Here is a 26,074-nt window from a genome sequence, read left to right as displayed (position 1 = left end):
GTTAGAACAAGTGGATATTACCACGCCCGAGATATATCGGTGCGTCCCTTAAAATTAAACTGATTACGATTTTCTAAAATTGTCTTCGAGGAAGTAACGAATATGAGCAGAAATTAACAAATGCAAAAGCAGTTATCACAATTGTAATTCATATTAAACGTACCTCTGCTCTAATATCGTAGATCATAAACGTGTTTTAATAAAATCCCAACGTCACAATTTCTTCGAAAAGGAAAATACGTTTTCATGATAAACGTTTTAATATAAATGATTAACCTTTATAAGTACATAATATTTAATGTTTTTTCTATCTCTTAAAATATTCATAGAAATGGAAATCGGATTTTGTTACCAATAATATTTTGAAATGCTTTAAAGATTATATCTTTCAACAGGTGTAATAAGATCATATATGGAAAACCTTTTACAGAAATCTACAAACATGTAATTACAATCTATTTACTTCCAATATATTCACTATGTACCAAAGATACTACATTTCATCGTATTATGAAATTTATGTGTTACTAAGCTCGGCCTTGACATCGACCGCTGCAAGGGGTCGCCTCTGCGTAGTTACATCATCGTTAATATTTCCTCAATTTTCTGGTAATTAAGACAAATTCTTAAATAATAAAAACACTTTCTAACAATATCAACAACACAGAAAATAGAGAAAAAATAGAGAACAATTATAGTAGCAAATCATATTGCATGTGTGTACATGTATGTATATTTCTAGAAACTAACACCAATGATGAAGCCGGAAGACGATGATGCGATTTTTGGCGGCGAGCCAAAAAAAGCCTCATCAACGCCACTTTCATTGCAACAACGTCGACGTAAAACGATCTTTCTAAATGCCATCGGCCTTGTCCTTGACATCGACCGCAGCGTCCCGACGCTACGCAGCCACGATTGCATCAGAATGTTCGATGCACGGAATACACCCAGGAAGGGTGCCGTTAGCAGTGGAAGTATAGAGAAGGGGAAATGTAATACCATGTTGATCATAGTGGGAGGCTTTACGCAGCTGGACAGGTGAGTAGTGGAATTTATCTATATCATTTAGCCTCGCGCTACATCACTTTACGAATCATATTTGGCATCATTTTTCTTTCATCTCAGAATAAACGTCTGCATTTATATTATCTTCTTTTTCTTTTATTCTTTTGAAAAGAATTCTTAATATATTTCCTAAATATTGATAAATTTATTTATAAAATTTTTTCGCAATTTACGAACCTTAATTATTTGCAGGTGTGTCAATAAATGTAAATATACAATATATGTACAAAAATGGTTGTGTAAATTATATACACAATATGTATTTATGTACAAAATGCACTATTTACACTGTTACAAAAATATTGCAAAGTAATATCTGTTTTTCGGTGTTTTGTCATACTGTTGTTAAAAATTTAGAATTACAAGAAAATTAGAGATTACAAATTTATACAATCATTTTGTATTCTACATAAAATAAATTATTTTGTCTTTTTTTTCTTCTGAGCATTAAACTTCCCTCGAAATGGTTTACCACCACTATTCTTCTTTCCACGTCCCTTAGTTTTTTCTTTTGCTTTTGCTGCACGTAAATCTTTCTTCATTCTCGGATCAACCAATTTATAACGTCCTTTAACACCAGGTGGTCTTGCCGCTTTCTTTTGTGCCATATGTTTTTTCATCACTACGTAAGTAACATTCTTCTTCGGCTCTTTATGGGCTTTCTTATATAATCTACAAGAAGAATCATAACCATATATAATACAGAAATACAAATTGAATTGGTATCATCATCAAAAACTTGCACTTACGCTTGAACTTGTTTCGCTTTCTCTCTATCACTAATATCAGTGTTATCCATTATTGTTTCCACTTTTTTCTTTGCTTTTTCTAATTTACGTAACGCTCTCCGCTTCTTCCTTGACTTTGCTTCTATTACTTTTTTGATTGGTCTAACATTTAAGTCCTCAACACGTTTTTTATACTCATCAACAAGTTCCTTAGGTACCGGCATCACATTCTTCATGTGTTTTTCTTCATCTTGTACAAACCAATCTGGTAATTTTTCATCATTAAATGCATATCTATTCCAAGCTGAATCTACTAAATCCCTTCGAGTTTTTTTACTTTGAACTAATAGTGATCCTAATGCTAAATCTTCTTCTGATAAACGTTTCCTTTTCTTTGATTTTGCACCTATATATTATACATATAATTACATCATGTTCTATATTTACTACATAAAGCTATTCTTCTATGTTCATATAATATACTTACTAGTCGCCTGAGGATTATCTTTGCCGCTAATTTTATCTTTTTTAGATTTTGTAGTTGAAACCATTTTGTCAACATCATAATCAGAGTCTGTATCATCACTATTATAGTCATTATTGTCCTCGTTATCTCCTTGTTTATTTTTTTGTATATTCTTAGATTTTTTTACTTTATTTTCTTTATCGCTATCTATGGAATCGTCTTGTCCTATTATACGACCCCCTTTCTTTTTATATTCCTCGACCATTTTATCCAATTCAAAATCTTCATCCTTTTCAACTTCTAAGTTTTTAAATATATCCTTCTCAAACCATAATTCTGCTTTGTGAATTCTTTTAGTTCTCTTGTCCCTATGATCTAAATCAGTTAATAAAGGATTCTCTGGATCTTCATCAATATTTTTTCTCTTTTTTGAAACTTTCTTTGTATCGTCGTCGTCAGATTCATCTAAACCTAAAATTCATTTGTGTAAAAATATTACGATATTTATAAATATAAAAAGAAATTATATAAACAATAAATACCTAAGCCTGACTTATTGCTGTCTGAATCATCATCTGAAGCATCACTTGAATTCTCTGGTTCAGTATCTTCTGTTTTATAGTATAAATCTGAGCTATCTAAATGTCCCTCATCCTTATTATACCTAACCTTTTTTGGTTTTCTTTGTTCTACATCTGAATCTACATCACTTTCTGCTACTAGATCAGGATCCTGATCCATTATATTTTCTAACTGTCGATGTGTCTTAATGTCTTTTAAACTAAACATATCATCTCCTTCTAATACAGGACCTTCATTTCCTTTATGAATCATTTTTAGTTTCAATCGTTCATTTAATTTTTGCCTTTCTTTGTTAGCTTTCTTCTTTTTCCGTTTAAGCTCTCTAGCTTCTTCTTCTCTAAGCTCTTCTATTTGTTTTCTAATTTGTTCGTCTTCCAAATCTTCCAGTTCTTCTTGACTCATAGGTGGTGCTTCCGTTACCTCATCAGGCAAATTTTGTACATTTTCATCTGGTTCTTCCTCTTTTAATGATTCCTTTACTACCTTCCACCAATTAATTAAATTTCGTAAATCCTTTTTTCCTAATACTTTAATATCCTTACAACATTCTTTAATTTCCTTGGTCGTTTTCTCGTGATTTGCTATTGTTTCATCATCAAAAACAATTTCAGAAGCATTCTGCAATGCTTCCACAGCATTTTCATGTGCTATAAAATCTTTAACAGATAGCTTATGATATAAAGTATAATCATTTTCTGGGTAACCCTCCACTTTATCTTTCTTTTTCGCAGGATTACATACATTTAATTTATTTGTGGGCTCAATTTCTAATTCTGAGAAAACATATTTTGGATCTAAAAATTTAGGATCTAACTTATCTGGTGCAATATAATACTGACAAACAACGAAAATTTCAGCAGATTCTGCACGTGATGCTTGTGGTTTAGTTGCGTGCACCTTAAATAAAACAGAAATTCAATGTTAATATATTGAAAATTATATTTCTATGATAAAAATGTTATATATACCTTCCTAAATAATTGCTTTAACACCCAAACTAGTGCATTATAATCTTTTGAACGAAAAACTTTAGTTATAAACCAACCACCGGGTCGTAAGAAATGTGTTGCCATTTTAAGAGCAGCTAGAGTTAAGACGATTTGTTGATATGCATCATGGAGCCAGTTTTTACCAACATTCGGTGCTCCATCATGAAGTACAACATCAGCTTTCCAAGTTTTCAATTCACGTGATATCGATACACGGCATTTGTCTGTTGTTATATCTTCAACTAAACTAATACATCCTGGAATGGGCTTTATGGGAAACAAGTCTACACCTATTACTACAGAAGACACTGGCATATTTTGTCGAGCGATTTGCATCCACCCTCCAGGAGCTGCACACAAATCTATGCATACTCGGGATTTTTGTAAAAACTCAAATTTTCGATTTATTTGAATTAATTTAAAAGCAGCACGTGACCTATAACCTATAAAACATAACCTATTAAAAGAGCTACTTATAAATAATATATAATGAAATAAAACTTTAAAAGTAAATCATTTAACATTAAATATTTCGCGTTAAATCATTTATTGAATAAAGAAACAGCTTAATTTTTTAAACCTTTATTTCATTTATAAAACAATATTTTTAAATTCTTACCAGTTTCTTTTGCTAATTGGTAAAATTTATCTTTCCTCTGCTTTCCAATTTTTCTTTTTTTACCACCCATTTTGAATTGCAATAAACTATACTTTTTATAGGAAAATTATTTTAATTCAAAGCTCGTAACTTATTTACGTACGAACGAATTGAAATGGACATGTAACGCAACACGTCGTTCTACAGTGCTACATCCACCACATACGAAAAATTTAAGAGTAGGGATACACAAAAAAAAAATAAGTCTAGTCTGTTCAACGAGATTTTTTTTATTTACAAATACTTTACAATCAATTCTCGCATTGAGAATTTTGAGTAAGTCTCTCTGGAGTGACGCAGTGACATTTATTTATAATAAGTGTCTAATTATTTATAAGTTTATTTCTAGCTGAATCTAGTGCTTAGGTCTAACGGATAGTGTTTTCTGAGCCTGCAAATCTGGTCCGACGTATTAAGTAATTTAGTAATTAGGGGGTTTCGATGTTTGTTAACTCTCATGATATATCTATTACTATATTTCGTTATTTCTTCTTTGTCTGTGGGTATCTTGAGGTTGCGACATATTGCTTTGTTGGTAACACACCAGGGTGCATCTATTAGGGATCTTAGAGTTTTCGATTGGAAGGGTTGAAGTATTTCAATGTTGGAATTACTTGCTGTTCCCCATAGTTGGATTCCGTAGGTCCAGACAGGTTTTATTATGGTCTTATAGAGCGTAATTTTGCTCTGCATGCTTAAATTGGAACGTCGGCTAATGAGCTAGTAGAATTTTTTAAGTTTAGCCTTGAGTTGCTTCGATTTGTCTATAATGTGTTGTTTCCATGTCAATCTCTTGTCCAAAGTTCAACGAGATGAGGGCGGAAATGACGTAGATTTGGGTATGGTCGTTGTAACACAATAAACGTAAACGGAGATTGTAATACGTTTATGTTTATTTCCCCGCCTCGTTAGATAGACTATAGAAAATAGTATATTTTCAAGAAAAACACCAAGTTGTTTAAAATTAAGAAAGAGAATTATCTGTATATTAATACAAACACCACTAATCTATATAATATTAATATAATATATTTAGTAATTTCATTTAATTACAATGATGCACTATGATATACTGAATTTTCTTCCATATTAATAACTCTTTTTAATGTATTTTTTCTTACAACTATAATCTTTGTTTTGTATACATTTTAATCAAAGTTATATAGAATTTACAGATGGTTTTACAAAAAGTGCGAAATGGTATAGAAAGAATGAATTGCAGGATAAAACTAATTACTTCCATAATTTCTTGATGGACATATTTTTTTCTGAATCTTTCTGCATAACTTTTGCTACAGCCATTTCAAAATCTTCTTGAGTAACATGAACACGACGTTCTCTGAGAGCATACATACCGGCTTCTGTGCATACACCCTGAAAACAAATAAATAAATAGATAATTTTAACAATAAAAATATATTTTAACATACCGCAAAACGTTATATTAATTACCTTCACTTCTGCACCTGACGCACCAGGCATGAGTTCGGCAATTTTCCTTAAATTTATACCACGTGTTAAATTCATTTTTCTCGAATGAATTTTTAAAATATCAAGTCGTGCTTCTTCATTTGGAGGTGGAAATTCAATTTTACGATCTATACGTCCTGGTCTTAATAACGCTGGATCCAATATATCAATTCTGTTTGTAGCCATAATGACTTTTATATTTTTTGTTGCTTCAAAACCATCTAATTGATTGAGTAATTCAAGCATGGTTCGTTGAACCTAAGTATCAAAAGTTGGTAAAAAACATTCATTATTAAGCTAAAGTTTTCAGATCTAATGCTGTTACATCGCGTGAGATTATCCGTACGCCATCCTTTGTTGTCTGGCTGCCAAAGGCCCACGTACCGTTATTCAGACTCTCAATAAATCTAAGGACTCACCATAAACTTAAGCTTTTTAACTTATTCGTTTTAATCGTAATCTTATTAACTTGAAGAAATCTCTAATCCTGTAAGTGTTTTCGGTTTATGGATGGTCCTTAGAACAATCCTTAGGTTTATTGTGTGCTCTTATAAATTACGGAGAAAGCGGGTATTTACCTTACAGTAAAAGCGGGTTTTCGTCATGAACAATGTCAACCACCAACCACGTTGGTAGGAGGCTTCCTCCACCTATTCTCATTCATTAACATTGGTTATAACCAATGGGCATCGCGAATCCGCTTTCTTCGTACAAAAAACACACCCACACTAAGTTTTCCTTAGTGACAACATCGTCACCACGACTGGTCGATAAAACAAATGTGTAAAACTTACTTCACTATCTCCTCCAGAACCAGATTCAATACGAGAACTTCCAATTGAATCTATTTCATCCATGAATATTATAGATGGTGCATGTTCTCTTGCCATTACAAACAATTCACGAACCATTCGTGAACCTTCACCAATAAACTTTTGTACCAATTCAGAACCCGATACACGAATAAAAGTACATTCAGTATGATGGGCAACTGCTCTCGCTAATAATGTTTTGCCTGTACCTAAAAATAAATTGCAAATTTATCAACAATATAATTAAGTTTAATTAAAAGGAAAAAGATAGATTTTAAAAATTAGCGTCTTTATTATTTACCTGGTGGTCCATACAAGAGTACACCTTTAGGTTGAGCAATCCCAAGAGCATCAAATAATTCAGGATGTTTAACAGGCAATTCAATAACTTCTTTGATTTCTTTAATTTGTTTATCTAATCCTCCTACCATCTCATATGTAGAGTCTGGTACTTTTTCCACCATCATAAGAGAAACAAGTGGGTCAACTTTGTTTGGTAAAATTTTATGCAATGTATAACTTTCATTGCGTAACGCAACTCTTGAATTTGGAGTTACATCATTAATATCAATATTCTTATCTATATCTACTACAAACTTCCCTTCAGGATGTACTTTAACCAAAACTTTCTTCTTGTCCATTGGTTTAACAACTTCTCCAACATATGATCCTTGTTCTTGGAGAAGCTGCAATTCTTCGCGTAACATACGTACTACAAAAAAACACCAATTTTTATCGCAAAATGCATCAAACACAAATAAAAGTTAGTTAAAAAGATGAAAACATAATCGAATAATATACCTTTGGCATTGAGCTCGTTACGTTGTGCTTGTAACCTCCTTAAATTTTGACTTTTTTCAGCTACGATTAATTGAAGTTCTTCAATTTTAGTAATGTAATACGGTTTAAAACCTTCCCCCTTAATAAGTTTCTCATCTATTTCCATCTAAAATATAAGGATAAAAACTAGCTATAATAGTTGTAAAATTATGCATGTTGCTTAGATTCGATCAATTACCTTATTTGTGAGCGTCATTGTTGCACTCACTATTTATAATCAATTACTAATTATAATTGTTCTTATATGGCCATTTACTTATAAAAATAAGCAAGAAAGAAAGTTTAGAACTTGACACTTCTTTGTAATATTACAAGAATTGCTTGTCATCGATACCCACTGTACGGATCACGTAGTACCGCGTACGGATACTCAATATCAACTTACGAATCGATTACTTGCTGTAGCTGTAACATTATCGAGAATCAGCTTCATATCGATTGATACATTTCCTGTACATTATTTATAAACCATCTTTAATAAACAAAATTATACTGTTTAAACAGATTTTTAAATTAAATTAATAAATTAAATTCCTTATATATCATTTATTAAAACAAATTATTAAACATTTAGCAAAATAAATCGATTACATTCGCTCATTGTAAATTATCCTTTACGATTATAATTTCATAAAATTTTATAATTATTATTATTATTTTGATATATACATTTTCCTTCTTTTTAGTTTTAGTTAATGTAAAATAACTATTTTTTATATTTTATTGTAATGTCAATTTAGTTTCTTATTTATTTATCAAACTTACAAATAATTTTCTAGAGTAATATTACTGAAGTAATCGAGAAATAATTAAATATTGCTTTAAATTTATTATTTAATGCCTTGTAATTTATTTTTTCAAAATTATAGTTATTTTATGTTTTTCCACATTGGTAAGACTGAATGGTAATGGTGTATAGTTGATACTTTGATACACGCTTAAAAATTTATGGAGTAAAATAGGCGGCGACGCGGAAAATGTATATACTACTATGCTACAACTTACTTAATTTATAATTTTATAAAAAATTTAGCGCGCATGACGGAAAGTGTTTTTTATGACAAGGACAAAATATACAACGTATAAGGTAGAACGTGAAAATTTAGTACGCCACGTGACTGCATAGGTTAAGGTGAAGATACTCTAACCGGTCGGCGGGAGATGAACTTTGCTCTCAGTTTTTATATGTTCTTCACATAAAACATGGAATTTGACTTATTATTCAATTTTATGTCAATATTTACCATCACTTTATTAATAGTTGTCACAGTTATCACCGTCTTCCAAAAACTTAAGTAAGTATTCTGTTTCCCTCTAATTACAGTCATGATTATATCATATTTTTTTATATGTTAGATTAAGATGGCCCATAAAAGTAAACTGCTGGTTTTGCAACAAGGATACAAAGATTTGGCGACAGCAACTAGATTGGTGGATGTGTCCATATTGTGAACAATATAATGGCTTTTCTAAGGTAAGTCAATTTATTCAATTAATATTCAATGGACCATATTATTCAAAATATATAAATTTATGATGTTGAAGATCATACATATGATATATCCAAAAATTTTAAATCAATGAAATTTTATATATAATCTATTTTGATTATTTCGCCAGGTTGAATTAATTGATTTATTAAATATTTTTAAAGCTATTGGAATATCTTAACATAAGAAACAGCCTACCTATGTGATATCTTTTACAATTCCATATATGTTTTGGAATATTATTCCTATATTTTCTTCCATGTCAAATTCTAGAATGGTGATTATGCATATACTATACCAGAACAATACAAGACATCTTCACATGAAATGAAAAGATACTGTACAATCAACCAGGGTACAACAACTAATCAAGATGCAAATAATGGTCTCTGCAAACAATGTAACATGAATGAAAGTTTAAAAATATCAAAATTATCTGATTATGTACCAAAAAATGAAAGAAATTATGAATATGAAATGAAAAAGTTTAAAGATAGCTTAGAACAACAATACCCATTGTGTGCAAAATGTAAAAGTACAGTAAATAACGTATTATATAAGCAAGCATTATGGCTTGCACAATATAAAATGTTGTTATTTAAACAAAAACCATTTTGTATAATTGCTAATGTAAGTATTGTAATAAAGTATATTACAATAAATAATAAGGTTTGTATGGCATTTCTCATTGTAATTGTTTCATTCTTTGCAGAATTCAAAATATTCTGAACTAATATGCAGAATAATTTCAACTATATTAGGATCTATGGTAGTGTATAACATGGAATTCATATTCTTCCCAATTGGAGGGTTATTTTTTCAATTTTGTGCCTGTTGGATACCTTCTACAAAAAAACAAAGTTCTGATATATTAGTTATGTTTTTATGGATTTGTATGATTATACTTTTACCCTTTAAAGACATAAAATTAATTACAACAGATTTTCAGAATTCGTGGTTTGTTCTGGAATATATAACTCAGTATCATATGGTAAGCTAATAAATTAAAATGAAATATACTGCATTAATAATTAAATTTTGGTACATTAAATTAATCGACATTAATTATTTTTGTTTTAGATGATATTATTTATCTCGATCATAGGCTTTATAAATGTCATGCCTAAGTCATATAAAAGTACAGTAAATAAAAATATGTCATTTAAAAAAATTGAATCTTCTCCAAAAAATACAGTATTATTTGACTCATGTACAGCAACTTCAAATAATAAGCACAATCTTAATGTCAATGTTAAAACTGCTAATAATATAAACAAAACTGCCAGTAATTGGTTAGCACCAAATACAATGAAAGATTATATGTCTCCTTATGTGGAAAATTCAATAAATTATAAATCTACAATTTCCCAAAGTTTATTGTAAGCAATTTTAATGTTTTAATTTTTTACTAATTTTATATATAACAAAAAATAAAATAATTTTTTATGTTATAGCACAAATGCGACATCACAGTGTTCACCAATGTCTATTAACAATAATAATACAGTATTCAATTCTCCACCTGTATATAAGAAGAGTACGATAGAGAGTAATTACTCATTGAATGACAGTTTGAGGACATTAAGCATATTATCATTGGGCGAAGATAAACCAAAATATTCAACTAAAATGCCTAAGATTTTTGAAACGAAAGTGTATAGCACAAAAAGTTCCGAGCTTTTTAAAAAGGCTGGTAAAAAAAATATTCTATCACCACCAAAACTAAAATCAGTTATGCAAACATCCTGGATAGCTGGTGGTTATTGGCAGGAAGGTATAGATGCACCATCCTTGTCCAGATCATCCAGTCAAAGTTCTGGTTTTGGTTCTGTGGGTTCTAATTTTGGCCCATCTAGAGAACCATCCATACATGAGTTTGATCAATGTTCAGTTATGTCAGATGCGACGCAATCCTGTTATACACCAAGGCAAACTAATAGTCCTGTTGGGTCTTTTTCTCAATATAGTCTTCAATTTCCATTGTCGGAATCAAGAAATCAATCAATTAATAACCAAACAATGAAACTTGCATCAACCAATCTTTCTACGCCACAAACATTATTATCTCAAAATAACAAAAGAAATAATTCAACTTTTATAGATCAATGTTCACAAAGACAAAACATGGATATGAATGATATTAAAAGTCCCTCTGAAATGCAGCCGTTTCCTAGTCACGCCACTATTGTAACAAATCCCGTTTGGTTACCAGTTCTTTTATGTGGTTCACTTGTATTAAATATAATAGTATTATGTACTACTTTGTTACGTTAGATAGGGTATATCATACATTTTTTACGATCTTCCTAAATTTATATTTGCCACATACATTTATACGTATTTTAGTTTTTAGTTACAAAATAAGTTCATCACTATTTTTCAAGCAATTGATTACTATTTTAAAAAATAGTATTTTAAATATTTCTATTTTAATGGATAGTAATCAATAATATTTCAACCTATTTATAAATAAGCGATGTACTGCCAGTATAAAGTTTTCTATTGTTATCACTCACTTTTTTATTTCACATAAATAATTGTAAATAAATATTATTTTTTTTATACGCAGTTTATAAAGTATCAAATTTGAACAATAATGTTAAGTTGAACGCATAATAGTGGAAAATAGAATACTGGTTTGACGGAAAATTAATTATTGCCGTTCTAAACTGTCAACCTTGTGATAAAAAAATGTTCTCCGTGTGTGTTCACTAGTAAGATATATATGTCACTCAATAAATTTAAGAATTAATGAAATAATGTGAAATTGCGTTCACTTTGTATTGATAATATTTGATTTTTTTTTAACTTTGTTATTATATTTGTGAATACGAAAAAGAATTGTTTTGAACACACAAAAAGTTATGTATATATATAAGTAATGAAATTTAAAGTGTTCTGTGTATTTGTAAAAATATATATGATGTTTATTGTGTTAAGATGTGATGTTAAAATAACTTAATAAAATAAATATTGTAATATCTTCAACCAAGATATTACATTTTTGTTAAAATTTGTAACAAATTAATTAATGGACAAATATATTTTATATTATCATATTCTCAATTTGCATGTGACACTGAATTTTTAACTTTCAATGGGTGTAAACACTGTTCAGAATCTGATAATGTACGCTTGAAATGTCTAAGATCTGGCACATTAAAATTCGCTTTTCGTCTGTGAAATCTTCAATGAAAATAAATATAAATCAAGATATATATTTGATAGGTTTAATTTAAATTAAATAATAACTTACTGAGTATTTTGTTCGATATTTAATAGCTTTAACTCCCCAATTTCTTCCCTATAAGTAGACCACCATTGACATTTAGCTATTCCTTCTTGTGAATTCTTGTACAATTCGTCTTTTAATGCTTCTCTTAAGCCAAATTGAGTTAATGTACCAAAACTTTTCATCAGATCCTGTTCAGGGACCCATTTCCTCTGTCTCCAAGTACAAAACATAAATTTTATAGAACATGAATATAACATTAAAGCACTGAGATAATTTACTTATAACTAACACAAAATGATATATACCTTGCATTATAAAATCTAATTTTTGGTCCTTTAAAACTTCTTGGTAAAATATTATAACACAAATCGTAAGTTGTTGTCATATTACTACAATATTCCTTTTTATGATCAAAAAATTGTTCTTGAGGTAAACCCTTACAATGAAATTGTATTTCAAAATATTATTGTAAAAATTAAAAGTCACTTAAAAATTATATCATGTATCATTTGTTTTTTTTAATTTACTTTAGATTATATTATATATATATTCATGTACCTCCTGAATAAGTTTATTTTCCCACTTTGCAATTTGGTTTATTTCCCAAGTTTTATTAACATGAGGCTTGTAATCTATCTCATATAAAGTTCTCCAATCATTGGGTTGGCTTATGTCACTTGCTCTGCGCTCAAACCAATTACCTACCAATGTTTTTGGTGTATATTTATTTTCACTTAATACTGGTGCACGATCAAGTTTATTCTTTGTAGGAAATAATTTTTTTCGTACATCTGTCAATGACAATGTGTTGTCTAAACATTGTTGTTCCACATTCCAGTCCATAACATTCAGACCATTCATGATATTTATCTTTGAAGAAATACCATAAGAAAACAAATAAAATAATGAAGTCTAATTGAATGAAGCAGTTCATTATTGTTTGAACTAAAGAGTAAATTAATATATATTCATATGAGTTTTATAAAATCAATAAGGAAATTTGGATATTTATAATTTTGATATTGAATAAATGCAAATATACATGTAATATAAATTACTTTATTAAATAACTATGCTATTCAAGAACCAATATTTAAGTAGTATCTTATTAAAAAGTTAATGCAGCTATCGTCAATTATTAATCAAGTAATAATAATAAACTTCTTATTAATTTTAATTAAATATGGGTGTAAATTAAATGTAATATAATTTATGATACCTTGAAGCTACGGCTTCTCTCTAATTCTGCATACAAATCATCTAATTCTAGGAGGATTTTTCAAATTTCTATTTCATTTTATTTTCAGTTTCGAATGAGGTAGACCTGAATTTGATTGAGGGCTTTTGAAGAATGTTTATAACATGTACACAAGACATGCAATGAAAAAAGAATTTATTATTCTTTTTTATTATTCTATTTTATATAGTAAACCTACTTCGATACTTATAGGTTTCGCTATGCACCATCGAGTATCAATTATAGATCTTTTTTTTATTTTAAAACGCCGGTAATTTTGTTATGATGTAGAGGTTAATTAAATAAGCGCACGTATGGAACATATAATAATTTTTCGAATAAAGCATAGTGTAGCAAAGCAGGTGATACAACTACATGAGTTTGTCGCACTTTTTCTGTACATTTTTCGGTATGTTTCTAAAACAATGAAACGAATATCTACATCTGTCAACTTATTTATTTCCTTCACATTCGCATACTTCGTACAGTTTACAAAAAAACGGTAGCGGTTATAGACCTCCTCATTAACAGTGATCCTTGTTTTCCAGCGTGAATGTATCATTATAAGTTTAACTACTTCTCTTCTTTCTTTTTACTATAATTTTAAACATGTTTGATGTATTATGAAAATAATAATAACTCTGATTTTTTCTATTTTCTCCCATACATACATCGGAGATTTCCGATTAAAAGGATTTTTTCCGACAAGCATATGGATTTTGGAGGAGTTCTTTTTTGTACAATAAAATTCATCAAATTTTTTCAAGCTCCATTGCCCGTTTTAATTATACGAACGAATCATACGAATTACAATGTAAAAAAAGAACATAAACACGTATGTCAATTCGAAAATTACGTGGATAATTTACATTATGCTATTATGTAACAGTACTCGATTAGTCATCATCGTGTTTCATCACTTTTTGATCATAACGAAGATTTATTCGATAAGTACCGTCCAATTTCTTCCTTCATGTTGAAAAATCAATAATGCCTTTACAATACTCTATAAAAATAAATGTTATTTAATAAGGAAAAAGTGGTCGATGCCCGAAACTCATAATCAAAGAGTTGGCTAAGCTGATATTTTATTTCACGATTCACTAGCTTAAGAAAGAAATTGAATCATGATCAAAAATTCAGCGAACACATTAATACCTTAGTTGAACAGTAGAATGAAAATTATCGTATGACAATATTTCGATAATCGTTAAGGCTTTGAAACAGTAATATTAAGTGTATTTTGCATTAAATATATATACTCGTAGCCTTTTATGCGTAGGGCAATTTGCAAAAATTGTTTTATTAATTTGCCAAATAAATGTAATAGTGTAAGATTATATTTACATACATTTGACAAAAATATTTCAATAATAATTGCACTCATTATGCACCACGCACTTGTCTTTGCATATTAGCAAACACAATTTCTCCCTCGATATCACAAAAGTTAAAAAACGGAAGATGACAAAAATGATCTCATATGGAAACATGATTTCTTTCGTTGTTGTCTACAACAACGAGAGACAATGATTCATAAAGAAAATGTTAATCTTTTTTGCCTACATACCATAAGGAATCTATGCGTAATAAGATTCCAACGTATCACAAACAAATATTTAATCGCGCACAGTTTACAGAAACCTATCTTAAATTAATATTGTTTAGAATTCTCCTGCTCCGGACAATACATCAAGTACGTGTGGCTCGTACATTTTTATCAGAACCATAAATAAAACAATTACAAAAAAAAATACATAAAAAGTACACATTGAAAAGCATTAATTATCGACAAATATGATTAAAGAATAGAGTTTTCTAAAAAATGCATGTGTATAACGTTACGTTCAATTGTTACACTGAAAAATAAAGAGATACATGTGTGAGCGAATTTTCGGCGGCCTGCAACAGGTTTTAGGAACTTAAGCAGACCTGTGCAAAAGCTCACTATTAGACGTACAGTATACATACATCTAGGTAACTTCCGAGCATAAGCTCAACATGAAGAAACGTAAACTAACACGTATATCTAAGACAAAAGATTTACCCTATAGGCCAAATTTCATTGGTCTACAGAACTTTAAATGTAGTATAAAAGCCTCTGATATAAACAAGAATAAGCGATAATAAATTAATTTAAATTAGATGAGTATATAAAGATTCATGCAATGAAAACTGTACTATAATAAAATAAATGTGAACGAGGATAGCGATGAAATTCTTCTGTCGAAAATGTTCATAAAGCCATTGGTTCTTGGACCTCAATAATATTTAGAATAGCCAACAAACTTAACACTCTCGGTTAAGCGAGCTTTCTGGTCCGAAAAATCTGTTGTCACGAGTGTATTAATAGCAATGGAGAGAATTCTTACAATTATAAATACTTATAAGCCACGATCATTCCTACAGTTTTTTTTAAAGCCGCATGTCCAATCGCATTTCATGTCAGCGATACCTACCAAATCTTAAATAGTACTGCCTCATTTGTCGGGAAACTTCAATGTCGATAGCAGATTAATTAAAACTACTGTAGACAAGTCGGTCAAATTGCATTAATGTCACTTTCAGGAATTTATTTTCTATTCTATGATAATGGAATTCACTTGTCTTTTTAAAGACATAGGATATAGTATACAAAATTTTGATAGAAATAAATATTGAAACATTCTTCATAAGAGGCCTTTGCATGATTATTTGATAGACATTCACCTTTATTTATCGTGCACGATATTAAGTTAAATAATTTATAAAAATTAACTATTTACAAATCGATAGGACATGCAGCACTAATTTTATAACTTAATGCACTTATTTGCATTAATAAGCACATGCTTGTTTCGAGACAAATAAAAAGAACTGGCGGTGCTCCTTGCGGATATATTACGTCTATTACCCTTACTATATAGTTGTAACATTTATGGGTATCCACTACAAATTAGAGTCTCTGGAACTCTATTGCTTTCATTGATGAAAGCGTTCTTGCATTCGTTTTCTGTAAAAGTGAAGGGTTTGGCATTATGCTCACGATCACTGTACGCTGTTACCCATATCTGAATAAAAACATGAAAAAATAAACAAACATCAAAACTAATATCACCAAAAATATTAACGCAAAATTAACGTTTTATAAATAAAATCACCCATACTCACTTATTAAAAAAGAATTGAAAATTAAAATCAAAATTCTCGTAAGGTTTGTTCTTTTAAATAATCTTTCATTCTGTATATGAAATTATATGATTTATATTTAAATATATTAGATAATATATTCCAAAATGAATAATATTTTTATCGATTCCTTTTATGCAAAATTGAACAAACCTACGATTTGTGTGTAAAAGTAAGAATATAGATACTTAGTTATATGCATTGGAAAAAATGATATATAACAAAGATAACTGTACAAATTATTACTCACCACGATTTCCTGTTCTAATAGCATTAACATTGGTTAAATGGTGTTGACCAGCTCTAATTGGCTTAGCAATTTGCGCGCTAGGTCCACGACGAGCCAGATTCTTCTGTCTAACCGCTTCCTTGATTCTATCTACCTCATATTGATAACGTTTACGATCTCGCATTGCACCTTCTTTGGCATCTCGCAATGCTGTTTCCAGAGCTTTCACACGCTCCATCGTAGCTCGTAATCTCTTTTCAAGTTTGGGTAATTCACATCGAAGATCAGCGTTATCCCTCACAAGTTGTTTATGAACCTATTAAAAATATATAGATAATGTTTTGACGGAGAATATAATTACGCATTAAAAATATTAAGCGATCAAATTTGGAATTTTAATTACTGAATTTTTCAATCACGTACCTTCGTAAGCTGATCTAAGTTATTCTCAAGGAAGGAAATCTTCTGTTTTTGTGTAAGTGATCCACCATCGTCTTCGTTATCTTCTGCGATCATAGTTTTCTTTATTCTAGTCTGAAGGTCTTGAACAAATAATTTGCGTAGATTGTGCAGTGTTTGAAGTTCTTTGGCTACTGTTTCCTCCAGACCTTTAAGATCTTTTCGAGCCTATAAAAATTAATTAGTAATTACAGAAATTTGGACTTTTAATTGCTCTATATCTTTTGTCAAATTTATACGTACTTGTTCACGGCGTTCATTAAGTAAAATTAATTCTTGCAATTTAACAGATTTATTTGCTTCTTCTTGTTTCAATCGTTCATAATCGGCTTGCATTTGCTGATGAGCTAATGTGAATTTCTGGTTCAAATCTTTAAGTTCACTGATCAATTCTTGCTTCTCAGACAGTTCATCCCTAAGCGCTGCGACCTACATTCAATTAATAATAATAATATTTAGTATTGATAGTATTATTTAGTAATTTAGTATTATATAGTAATATTTAGTATTCATAATAATAACAATAATATATAGTAATGTAAAATGTATATTTACTTGTTTCTGATGAGCATCTCGCAATTGATCCATTTGTTCCTCCAATGCTACTCTCATCTTTGTTGCTGCTTCCTTTTCTTCTGCTTTTTCTTTATTTGTAACTGCTTGTACTTGTTCTGCAGCCTTCAACTTGGCACATTCTTCGCGTAAAGCATCAACATCTTCCTCCAAAGCACGTTTACGTGCTTCCGCCACTTTCATTGATTCGGTTAATGTTTGCATACGAGCTTCATGTTGAGAAATTAATAAACGACATTCAGCTAGATCTTTTTCATATTCAGCAACCTAAAATAAAATTAACCAATGAGCGTTATATTGTAAAAATCAAATATAATGAATTCAAAGAATACGAAATCGAACGCTTACTTTCTTGTTACAGTCTACTTGGGAACTTTCTAATCCTTGGCATCGTTGTACTAAATTCTTCACCTCTGATTTCATTTTGCTAATGAATAGCCTTGCCACTGTGAATTCCTCTTCAAGTTTACCATTGCTTTCTGTAGGTACAACCTATAAAATATGAGATTTGTAATACTTTATGTAATTGCATTATAAGGAATTCTTTAAACGATGTAGTAAATCAGTTTTTACCTTTAGATTTTCATCGCCACCAATAGCAACTCCAATTTCACCTAAATCTTTCAAGAAGTTTGCTAACATTTCTGCAATACGTTTCCTTTGATGTGCAGACATATCTCTCAACTGTTGTAATTCTGAAGCAGTACTGTTCAGCGTTGTTTGTTTTGCTAAAAGTTCTTCTGTCAAAGTTTCTGTTTCTTTCTTTTTAATATCACACTGTAAGAATGTATATATAATATAATAATATCCTTATATCTTTCAGTACAGATGATATAAGAAATTAGCTATTGACATAAGATACCTCTTGACATTTTTGATCATAATTAACTGCTAACTCTTCCAATGCTTGTAAAACTTCTTTTACTTCTTCCTTAGCCCGTTCATGTTCTTGCTGTGTTCGGTTCACCTCCTGTTGAAGTTTCTCGTATTCACGCCTTGCAGTCGCAATTAATTCTGCTTGTTCATGAATTTGTTCTTTTAAATTCTCGACATATTGCGATTGTTGGTTAATCTCTTCATCCTTATCATCCAATTGCTGGTAAAGTCTTTCACGTTCTTCTTCTAGTTTCTGCCGTTCTTCATTAGATAAAGATCCAGCCATCAAATTGCCGCCAGGAGTGGCCGGCATTGGACCATCATCAAGTTTACCTGTGAAAAGCATTATAAATTATATAATATATGTCACAACGTTCTCATTCTTATAGAGTAAATTGTATAGTACCCTCAATGGACATATTAATTGGAGTTGTAACATCTGATGCTTCAACCAAATTAAATTGTTCTTCGAGTTTAACGGTTTCACCCTGTCGCCAACGAGATAATTCAGCCTCCAATTTTTCAACTTTTCCTTTCAATCTAGCTGCCTTCTCTTTCTCCCTTTCATAACGACGCTTCCATTCTTCAGCCGTTAATTCCTCATTAACGCATACAACATTTTTTATAGTTTTAGCTCGTTTACCTAAGAAAATAATTAAATATATAATCGAGAAACTTCATATATTTAATCAAGACAAAAATAAAGATCTCTTTTATTACCAAAATCTAAAGTCGATTTTGTTTCTGATTCATTGAAACTAGCTGGTGAACAACAAATAATAATCGTAGTTCTAGCATTGCCACCAAGAGATTCTTGCAAAATTCTAGTCAACTTTGAGTCACGGTAAGGAATGTGAGTTTTATTTCCATCAGCTAAAGCTGAAATTACATTTCCAAGGGCTGATAAGGATTTATTAATATTTTTTGCTTCATCCAGTACAGTGCCTTCTGCTCCAGTTTTTGAAACCTAAAATATAATATAAATATAAAACAGGTATATTCTGAGGAGAAGGGAGTAGATGTAATGATAGATTTAATAGAGTAGATGTAAGTCACCTTTTCTGAACCAGCTAAATCAACAAGATATAATTTTCCTGATAGCTTCTTCTGGTTTTCTAAGTTTTCTTGTTTTACATTTATTAAGAATACAGAATGAGAACGTGAGCTGTGCTCATTCATGTTAGTTACAGCAATGTGCCTATTTGATTTTCCTTCTTCTATTACTTCAAACACTTCTTCAGGACTAGATACAAAGCGTTCTGTTGCACCTTTTACAAATGGTACTCGATTTTTATCTTCATGCACGCTTAGATTTACCTTGGATACTGAGAATGAAAAACAATAAAATTATAAGTAACAATTTTAAGATTTTTCATGTTAAATAAGTAAAATGAATAATAAAGTTCTTACCATCAAGAAGATCTCTGATCTTATCCATATAGATTTCAAAGTACGATACTTTGATATGAAATTCCAAATTCTCTTCCATGCCATAAATATGATTGAAAATGTCATTAACGATTCTGGGAATAATACCCTGTTTATTTGGGTCTCCAATAACACCTTCCATGGTATGCGTTTTTCCTAATTTACACATAAATATTTCATTAGCAGAATCATATTAGAACTTAACTTTGATATCAATAACTAATAACACATATTTATGTATTTTACTTAATAAAATATTTCAATTTACCTGAAGATGTTTGTCCATATGCAAAAATAGTGCCATTGTAGCCTGCCAACACATCTGTGACAATTGATCTAGCTGCTTCATTGTAAACTTTGTCTTGAGTAGCATTTGGCTTAAATACTTTGTCAAAAAGATATACCTTTCCCTAAAATAATATTGCAATATTAAATTAAAGAATATACGCTATTACGCAAAAGTTTTAGAACATGAAGCCATATTTTGATAAACTTTCATATGATATTTGTACAATTTAAATCGTTCAAATTACATAGTTTTATTAATACAATTTACGGATGTATTTGTACGTATTAGTTGATTATATGACAATAAAATATTTCATTGTCCGAATAATGAAAATTTACAAAAATGAAAAATATATGTGAATTATTAGAGATACGCTCCGTTATGATAGCCGTGAGCAGAACATTCTTTTCCGTTCCTTTAATTCACGATGGCTATGTTCGCATATTTTTTCGATTTATACAAATATTTAGAACATATTATAGAATTACAGAAACCTAAATTAGAGTTTCTAGCTAATTCAAAGCTTCAGTTGAAATCACTTCGTTTTGAATACTTTTCGTGTGCACGTCGCATATTAATAATAAGAGAAAAGACTTGAGTATAGCGAAGTGTTCTGAGAGTCTTTTTATCAGGAGAAGAGGCTATTCTGCAAGAGAAATTTTGAAGAAAGTGAGAACTTCTTCCGTTGTCTATAGCCTGCGATACATAATTTCGCAACTACAGGTAATTTGAAATGAGAAAGGTAATAATTGAGAATCGATTTTTGTAAACGTGATAAAAGAAAAACTACTCCAAAGGCAAAAGTTGATAAATAAGAAATGAAACTAATTTCGCGATTTGTGGAAAGTAGATTTTGAAGATACGCAACTCTAAAAAACACTTTAGTACGCTAAAAATCATCAACATTAATCACTAGAAGACTATATTATGAATAAATCTAAATTTGAAATTTTTAAATCCGAGCGACGGACTTTTGTTTGATTTAAAAATTAAACAATAATTAATGTATAAAAATAAAAAATGCTTCCTATATAAAAACGAATTGGAAATTGAACCGAAAACAACACAACGAGCAATTTGTTAATAATAGATAATTTTAGGAAAAAAATATTTGTGTATATTGCACAAACAAACGTAATCTCCGTTACATTAATCGAAACTATTCCATTCATGATAATGATCTTATGTATCTAGCGAAGATATGTAAAAAATGTCTAGAAGAAATAAATACTAAATAATATTAAATAATACTAAGTACAACAGAAATAAATGTAATGGTAAAGTAGCTATTGCTTGATGTTAACCTTATCGGAATACTATAGGGTGTGTTAGGACGAAAAGTACGAAACAAAAATGTCCACAATTGCGGACAGAAGTAAAATATTACATAAAGGGAATGAAAGATAAGAAAGAAAAATAACAATAGAGAATTTATTAAAAAAATAATAATTGCTAAAATACCAAAATTAGTAAATATGATACTTAATATACACAGGGTATATATAGACGAAAAAATGACTAATTGTTATTGATTTTGGTAAAGGATAGAGTTATTATGTTTTTAAACATGTTTGTTATTATACATATAAGTAATTCTGTAAAATATAGCATTACTTGAAATATTTTATTGATTTCAATAATACTTTTAGGTTTTTATCAAATTTGATTAGGTATCCTGAGACTTTTAAACAAAATGTACTTAAATAATATTCATTTAAAAAATTAATGACATAAGACAAATGTTTGCCAATTTTAAATATGTAACAATACCTTAATTTTATTAAAATTCTATTTTTATCTTACATATTTCACGAATCAGTGTGAAACACAAATAAAATATTGTAGGGATAATTATATATTACATATGTATTTGTAGGTCCCTTTGAAATATAGAAGAATATAGGAAAAAAGGGGAACAATTGCACTCAATGAAGCTTTGTATCAGGAACCTTTTAAAACAATAGCGATATCTTTACTGAGCTCCAAGATCAAAAGACTTCTATATGAAATGGTACATTCATGAACATGTATCTACTTAAAAATACATGTCGGATCATTTCAAATTGCATACTACAAAAGTAAAAATATCATTAGGAATAGTTGTAATTTCTATATACAATAATAAATTTAACAAATATTCATAATATATAATTATATATCTGTCTAATATTCTTAATACAAAATTATATACAACTACAAAAATTAAATTATTTGTTTATATAGAAGCAATAAGATCATAATGCAAGAAAGAGATAGATAGAAAGACAGATATTTAAAAATACTGACGCTATCAATTAAAAAAGTCCTAATCACTTAAATGATTTGATAATCTATATATTTATCTATTTTATTATAAAATGGTGATTTATTTATTAGTACAGCTGATAAAATCGTAATATATAAAAAAATCATGAAGTGTACATATATTTCCTGCAAGGATATAATGAGGATAAGGAGGAATTAAGGCTATAGGTAGTGGAAATATTTTACAAAAATTTAATAATTATAAAATACACAGGATCGTTCATTAAATGAAGTTGTAGCGAACGCGATCTCAAACATTTCACAAAGTTGAACTTGTATTTGACGAATCTGAGGCCAACAACAATTTTTAACGCCACAAAATATATATATGTAGTTAAATTGACAATTGGCTACCATCGATGAACGAAAAAGAAGTTCGATCGTTGACAATTCGGTACTGTATCTACTTCGAAATTACGGTTTAATCATTCGCTGAAATAGATGCGTCAACGTGAGGAAATCGTTCAGCTCGACGAAGCACCGATGGAGGCGGAATGAAATCTCCATTTCGCCGAAAATAACAAAAATGAATCATCCTGTGCGTCGATCGAAGGATTCTTTTAATCGGCGTTAAATGCATAGCATGACGATTTACAGATAGAATATACTGAATATAGAGAAGGACCGAGAGAGCAGCTGTCAGCTGTGCACGATGACATCACACGTAAGCTGAACACGGTTAACTAAATGTGATAACTAAAAACGAGAATGACGCGTGTAAAATCTACGTACCCCTATAGAGATGCAGTTATCCTCGCCGCCGGATGGGAATTTTACGATGAATTTCGAGCCAGCCTTCTCCTCGGAGTCGTTCAAAGGTCGAAATCTACAGACTACCTTGATACTGTCCTCCGCGGCAATCTCACGCTCCCTCGGCGTCTCCATTGCCATATTTCGGTAGCTCGAATTCGTGACACGAGTTCCTTAGTTATTCTGATTAGTCACACTTAAAAATGATTTCCGATCTCTCGTAGGGTGCATAGGCGACGAGATGGTCGCGTGAACCGCATCAAGAACCACTACCGTCTTCTCTGTCACAAACCACAGCCCGTTTTGGAGCCAGCAAAGATGGCTGCCGTTGTTCGACGATTTTGCGGGTGGGTTGATTTGCGTGTGCAAAGGTGAGAATCAACGATCGTACTTATGTTAGACTGGTGAAGAAACATGGACGATATAAGGTGTGACACGCGGCCAATCCTCTTCTACTAATACATTACTACTACTCTATATTGAAACACGGAAGTGATTTTTTTGAATATACTTCGGGTACTCTAAAAACCAATCGATGAGAAGTCTAGACAAAGTTTAACGCAAACGCGTCGAACTAAACGTGCGCGCGCGCCGTACGACTTGCCTGTTTGCGCACACGAAACAGCATTGTCGGCGGATATCATACATACGTTGTCAGGGCTGTAACCTGCGTGGGCGTCGGATCCTTATTCCATTTTCTAGCCAAATACTTTTTTGGTCATTTTGTAGGATGCTAATATTTCTCCTTGAAAATCAATTATAGTTTACTTATAACGTTTATAAATCATTTGGTATATCCGAAATTTGGACATAATGTCTGTAATTATTTTATATAACCTCTTTTTTTGCATAATACATTTTTCATTTAATTTAGTTTACAAATATTGCTTTTTTGTTGACTAATGCTTTAAGTCGTTCAATTTGAATCTAAATTTGTAATTATACTTTTGTAGGTTATATGACTATATTTTTTAAACAGATTTCTTAGTTTACCTAATAAAATAGTGTGAATAATCATAATCATATTATATAGCTTCCATCAAATTATTTTTAATGAAGGAAGGACAATTGGATTTAATATTTTCATTTTTAATATCGTTAAAAATTTATTTTTTATCTTTCTACTAGGTGATTCGTACTTCAATTGCATTTAATAGTCCTCGATATATAAAATTTAAATTTTGCTATTTCTACAATTTACGAATGTATATTAAATTGGTCAATTTCAAGTTTTATGCTTCCTAATATCAGGATTCACAAACACAACTTGTAAAAAAATAATGGAATATTTTGATAATGATATTGCATCATCTATTTAGATATCAATGTTTATTAAAACACAATCACAAAATAATATTATTATATTACAGTATTATATTAAAATGATATATATGTATAATAAACATTATATCTCTAGCGCACAAAAATTTTTATTTATCATTAACATATTTGTAATAACTGAAAATATAAGTATATCACCTATCAATATTCACACAGTGAATTATGAATTTGTCGTAACAAAAAAATACACAAAAATTTAGTATTATAAAAAATTGTAAAAAGTAAATTAAAAAGTATATATTTTTTGGAAGTTTTTATTAGCATATCATCACTAAATTTCAAAATTTCTTTCTCTTTTGATTTTAAGAAAAGAAAATAAATATCATTTTGATACTGGTATACAAGTATATAATCTGAAATATAAAATTTATTGTATGAAAATGTACTAAAAATATATTTAAAAACCTTGGTTCTAATCCGTAATTGATTTTTTTTTGCACTTTACTACGGTGCTGCCTTTCTTTACCCTCATTATTTTTGTTCTTACATCCTGTCGTGACCTTCATAACCTGACATTTATTGATTCAAACATTTCAAACAGATTTTGCACTATGTTTATGCATAGACTGCAACATTATCTTCATAGAATTTTTCTACGAAGACAAATATCTTATATTTTCGCGAAACAAAGAATATTGGTATTTTATAAAATAAAACATCAAATTGATAATAAGTCGACCATGGAAAAATGCATTGGTATTGTCTTGTGTATAACCATTACATAATAATGAACATACGTGTGAAACTATTGAAAACTTTATGGACAAATTTTCTTTGTTAGGACTATGAATCACCAACTCGATTTTGCGTTATTTAAGAAATAAAATTGTCAAGCACCGCAAATTTTTTTTAATTAAAAATATTTCACATTTAATCTGATGGATAATCTTTAACTTTAGATCTCGGAACGTAAGAATGTAATTGTACATACTTTCGGGATATATTTTTAGAAAATTGTATGACATGTCACGACTAAATTAGATTTTTTAGAAGATACCATCCGTTAAGTTTAAAATTTTCACTTCCTCTGAATACCTAATTTTTCGTAAGACTGTAATTATTCTATAAATTAGAAAAGTTTG

General features: G+C 29.9%; 5 protein-coding genes and 1 long non-coding RNA gene across 9 annotated transcripts; 2 read left to right on the top strand and 4 right to left on the bottom strand.

Moving 5' to 3' along the window:
- The first annotated feature begins 461 nt into the window (after positions 1-461).
- LOC126917891 (uncharacterized) lies at positions 462-11,451 on the top strand. Of its 2 annotated transcripts, XM_050725301.1 has the most exons (7): positions 462-609; positions 743-1,041; positions 8,970-9,087; positions 9,377-9,733; positions 9,816-10,094; positions 10,184-10,482; positions 10,558-11,451. In XM_050725301.1, the coding sequence occupies exons 2-7, from the start codon at positions 755-757 to the stop codon at positions 11,375-11,377; spliced, it is 2,160 nt and encodes a 719-aa protein (XP_050581258.1). In that variant the 5' UTR covers positions 462-609; positions 743-754; the 3' UTR covers positions 11,378-11,451. The 2 variants fall into 2 exon arrangements, with proteins under 2 accessions (XP_050581258.1, XP_050581259.1); XM_050725302.1 differs by lacking the exons at positions 462-609; positions 743-1,041 and adding an exon at positions 8,520-8,908.
- On the bottom strand, positions 1,289-4,661 carry LOC126917889 (pre-rRNA 2'-O-ribose RNA methyltransferase FTSJ3). The gene is made up of 6 exons (XM_050725291.1): positions 4,453-4,661; positions 3,813-4,276; positions 2,805-3,741; positions 2,284-2,733; positions 1,818-2,202; positions 1,289-1,740 (listed from the first exon to the last, which is right to left on the bottom strand). The coding sequence occupies exons 1-6, from the start codon at positions 4,520-4,522 to the stop codon at positions 1,488-1,490; spliced, it is 2,559 nt and encodes an 852-aa protein (XP_050581248.1). The 5' UTR covers positions 4,523-4,661; the 3' UTR covers positions 1,289-1,487.
- LOC126917900 (26S proteasome regulatory subunit 8) lies at positions 5,501-8,004 on the bottom strand. Its single transcript, XM_050725335.1, has 6 exons — positions 7,792-8,004; positions 7,575-7,719; positions 7,075-7,485; positions 6,756-6,982; positions 5,944-6,219; positions 5,501-5,865 (listed from the first exon to the last, which is right to left on the bottom strand). The coding sequence occupies exons 1-6, from the start codon at positions 7,807-7,809 to the stop codon at positions 5,725-5,727; spliced, it is 1,218 nt and encodes a 405-aa protein (XP_050581292.1). The 5' UTR covers positions 7,810-8,004; the 3' UTR covers positions 5,501-5,724.
- Positions 11,452-12,131: 680 nt separating the features above from the next.
- LOC126917903 (uncharacterized) lies at positions 12,132-13,019 on the bottom strand. Its single transcript, XM_050725340.1, has 3 exons — positions 12,644-13,019; positions 12,360-12,551; positions 12,132-12,289 (listed from the first exon to the last, which is right to left on the bottom strand). The coding sequence occupies exons 1-3, from the start codon at positions 12,721-12,723 to the stop codon at positions 12,166-12,168; spliced, it is 396 nt and encodes a 131-aa protein (XP_050581297.1). The 5' UTR covers positions 12,724-13,019; the 3' UTR covers positions 12,132-12,165.
- A 695-nt stretch (positions 13,020-13,714) lies between these two features.
- On the bottom strand, positions 13,715-24,269 carry LOC126917887 (kinesin heavy chain). 3 transcript variants are annotated; one of them, XR_007711114.1, is made up of 15 exons: positions 23,634-24,269; positions 20,577-20,718; positions 20,291-20,464; positions 19,937-20,205; positions 19,601-19,847; positions 19,287-19,523; positions 18,867-19,213; positions 18,578-18,781; positions 18,353-18,496; positions 17,987-18,271; positions 17,675-17,860; positions 17,396-17,599; positions 16,994-17,288; positions 16,726-16,896; positions 13,715-16,625 (listed from the first exon to the last, which is right to left on the bottom strand). XR_007711114.1 is itself a non-coding variant. In XM_050725285.1 (14 exons), the coding sequence occupies exons 1-14, from the start codon at positions 23,790-23,792 to the stop codon at positions 16,603-16,605; spliced, it is 2,916 nt and encodes a 971-aa protein (XP_050581242.1). In that variant the 5' UTR covers positions 23,793-24,268; the 3' UTR covers positions 13,715-16,602. The 3 variants fall into 3 exon arrangements, 2 of the variants coding, with proteins under 2 accessions (XP_050581242.1, XP_050581241.1); XM_050725285.1 differs by lacking the exon at positions 16,726-16,896 and having other exon boundaries at positions 23,634-24,268; XM_050725284.1 differs by lacking the exon at positions 16,726-16,896 and having other exon boundaries at positions 13,715-16,567; positions 23,634-24,268.
- Positions 24,270-25,577: 1,308 nt separating this feature from the next.
- On the top strand, positions 25,578-25,835 carry LOC126917915 (uncharacterized). Its single transcript, XR_007711133.1, has 2 exons — positions 25,578-25,688; positions 25,774-25,835. It is a non-coding gene; the product is annotated as an uncharacterized LOC126917915 (long non-coding RNA).
- The last annotated feature ends 239 nt before the right edge of the window (positions 25,836-26,074 follow it).

Source organism: Bombus affinis, chromosome 6 (assembly GCF_024516045.1).
Source record: "Bombus affinis isolate iyBomAffi1 chromosome 6, iyBomAffi1.2, whole genome shotgun sequence".
Classification (NCBI taxonomy): domain Eukaryota; kingdom Metazoa; phylum Arthropoda; class Insecta; order Hymenoptera; family Apidae; genus Bombus; species Bombus affinis.
The sequence above is the reverse complement of the archived record's forward strand: the minus strand, read 5'-3'. Positions and strand labels throughout refer to the sequence as shown.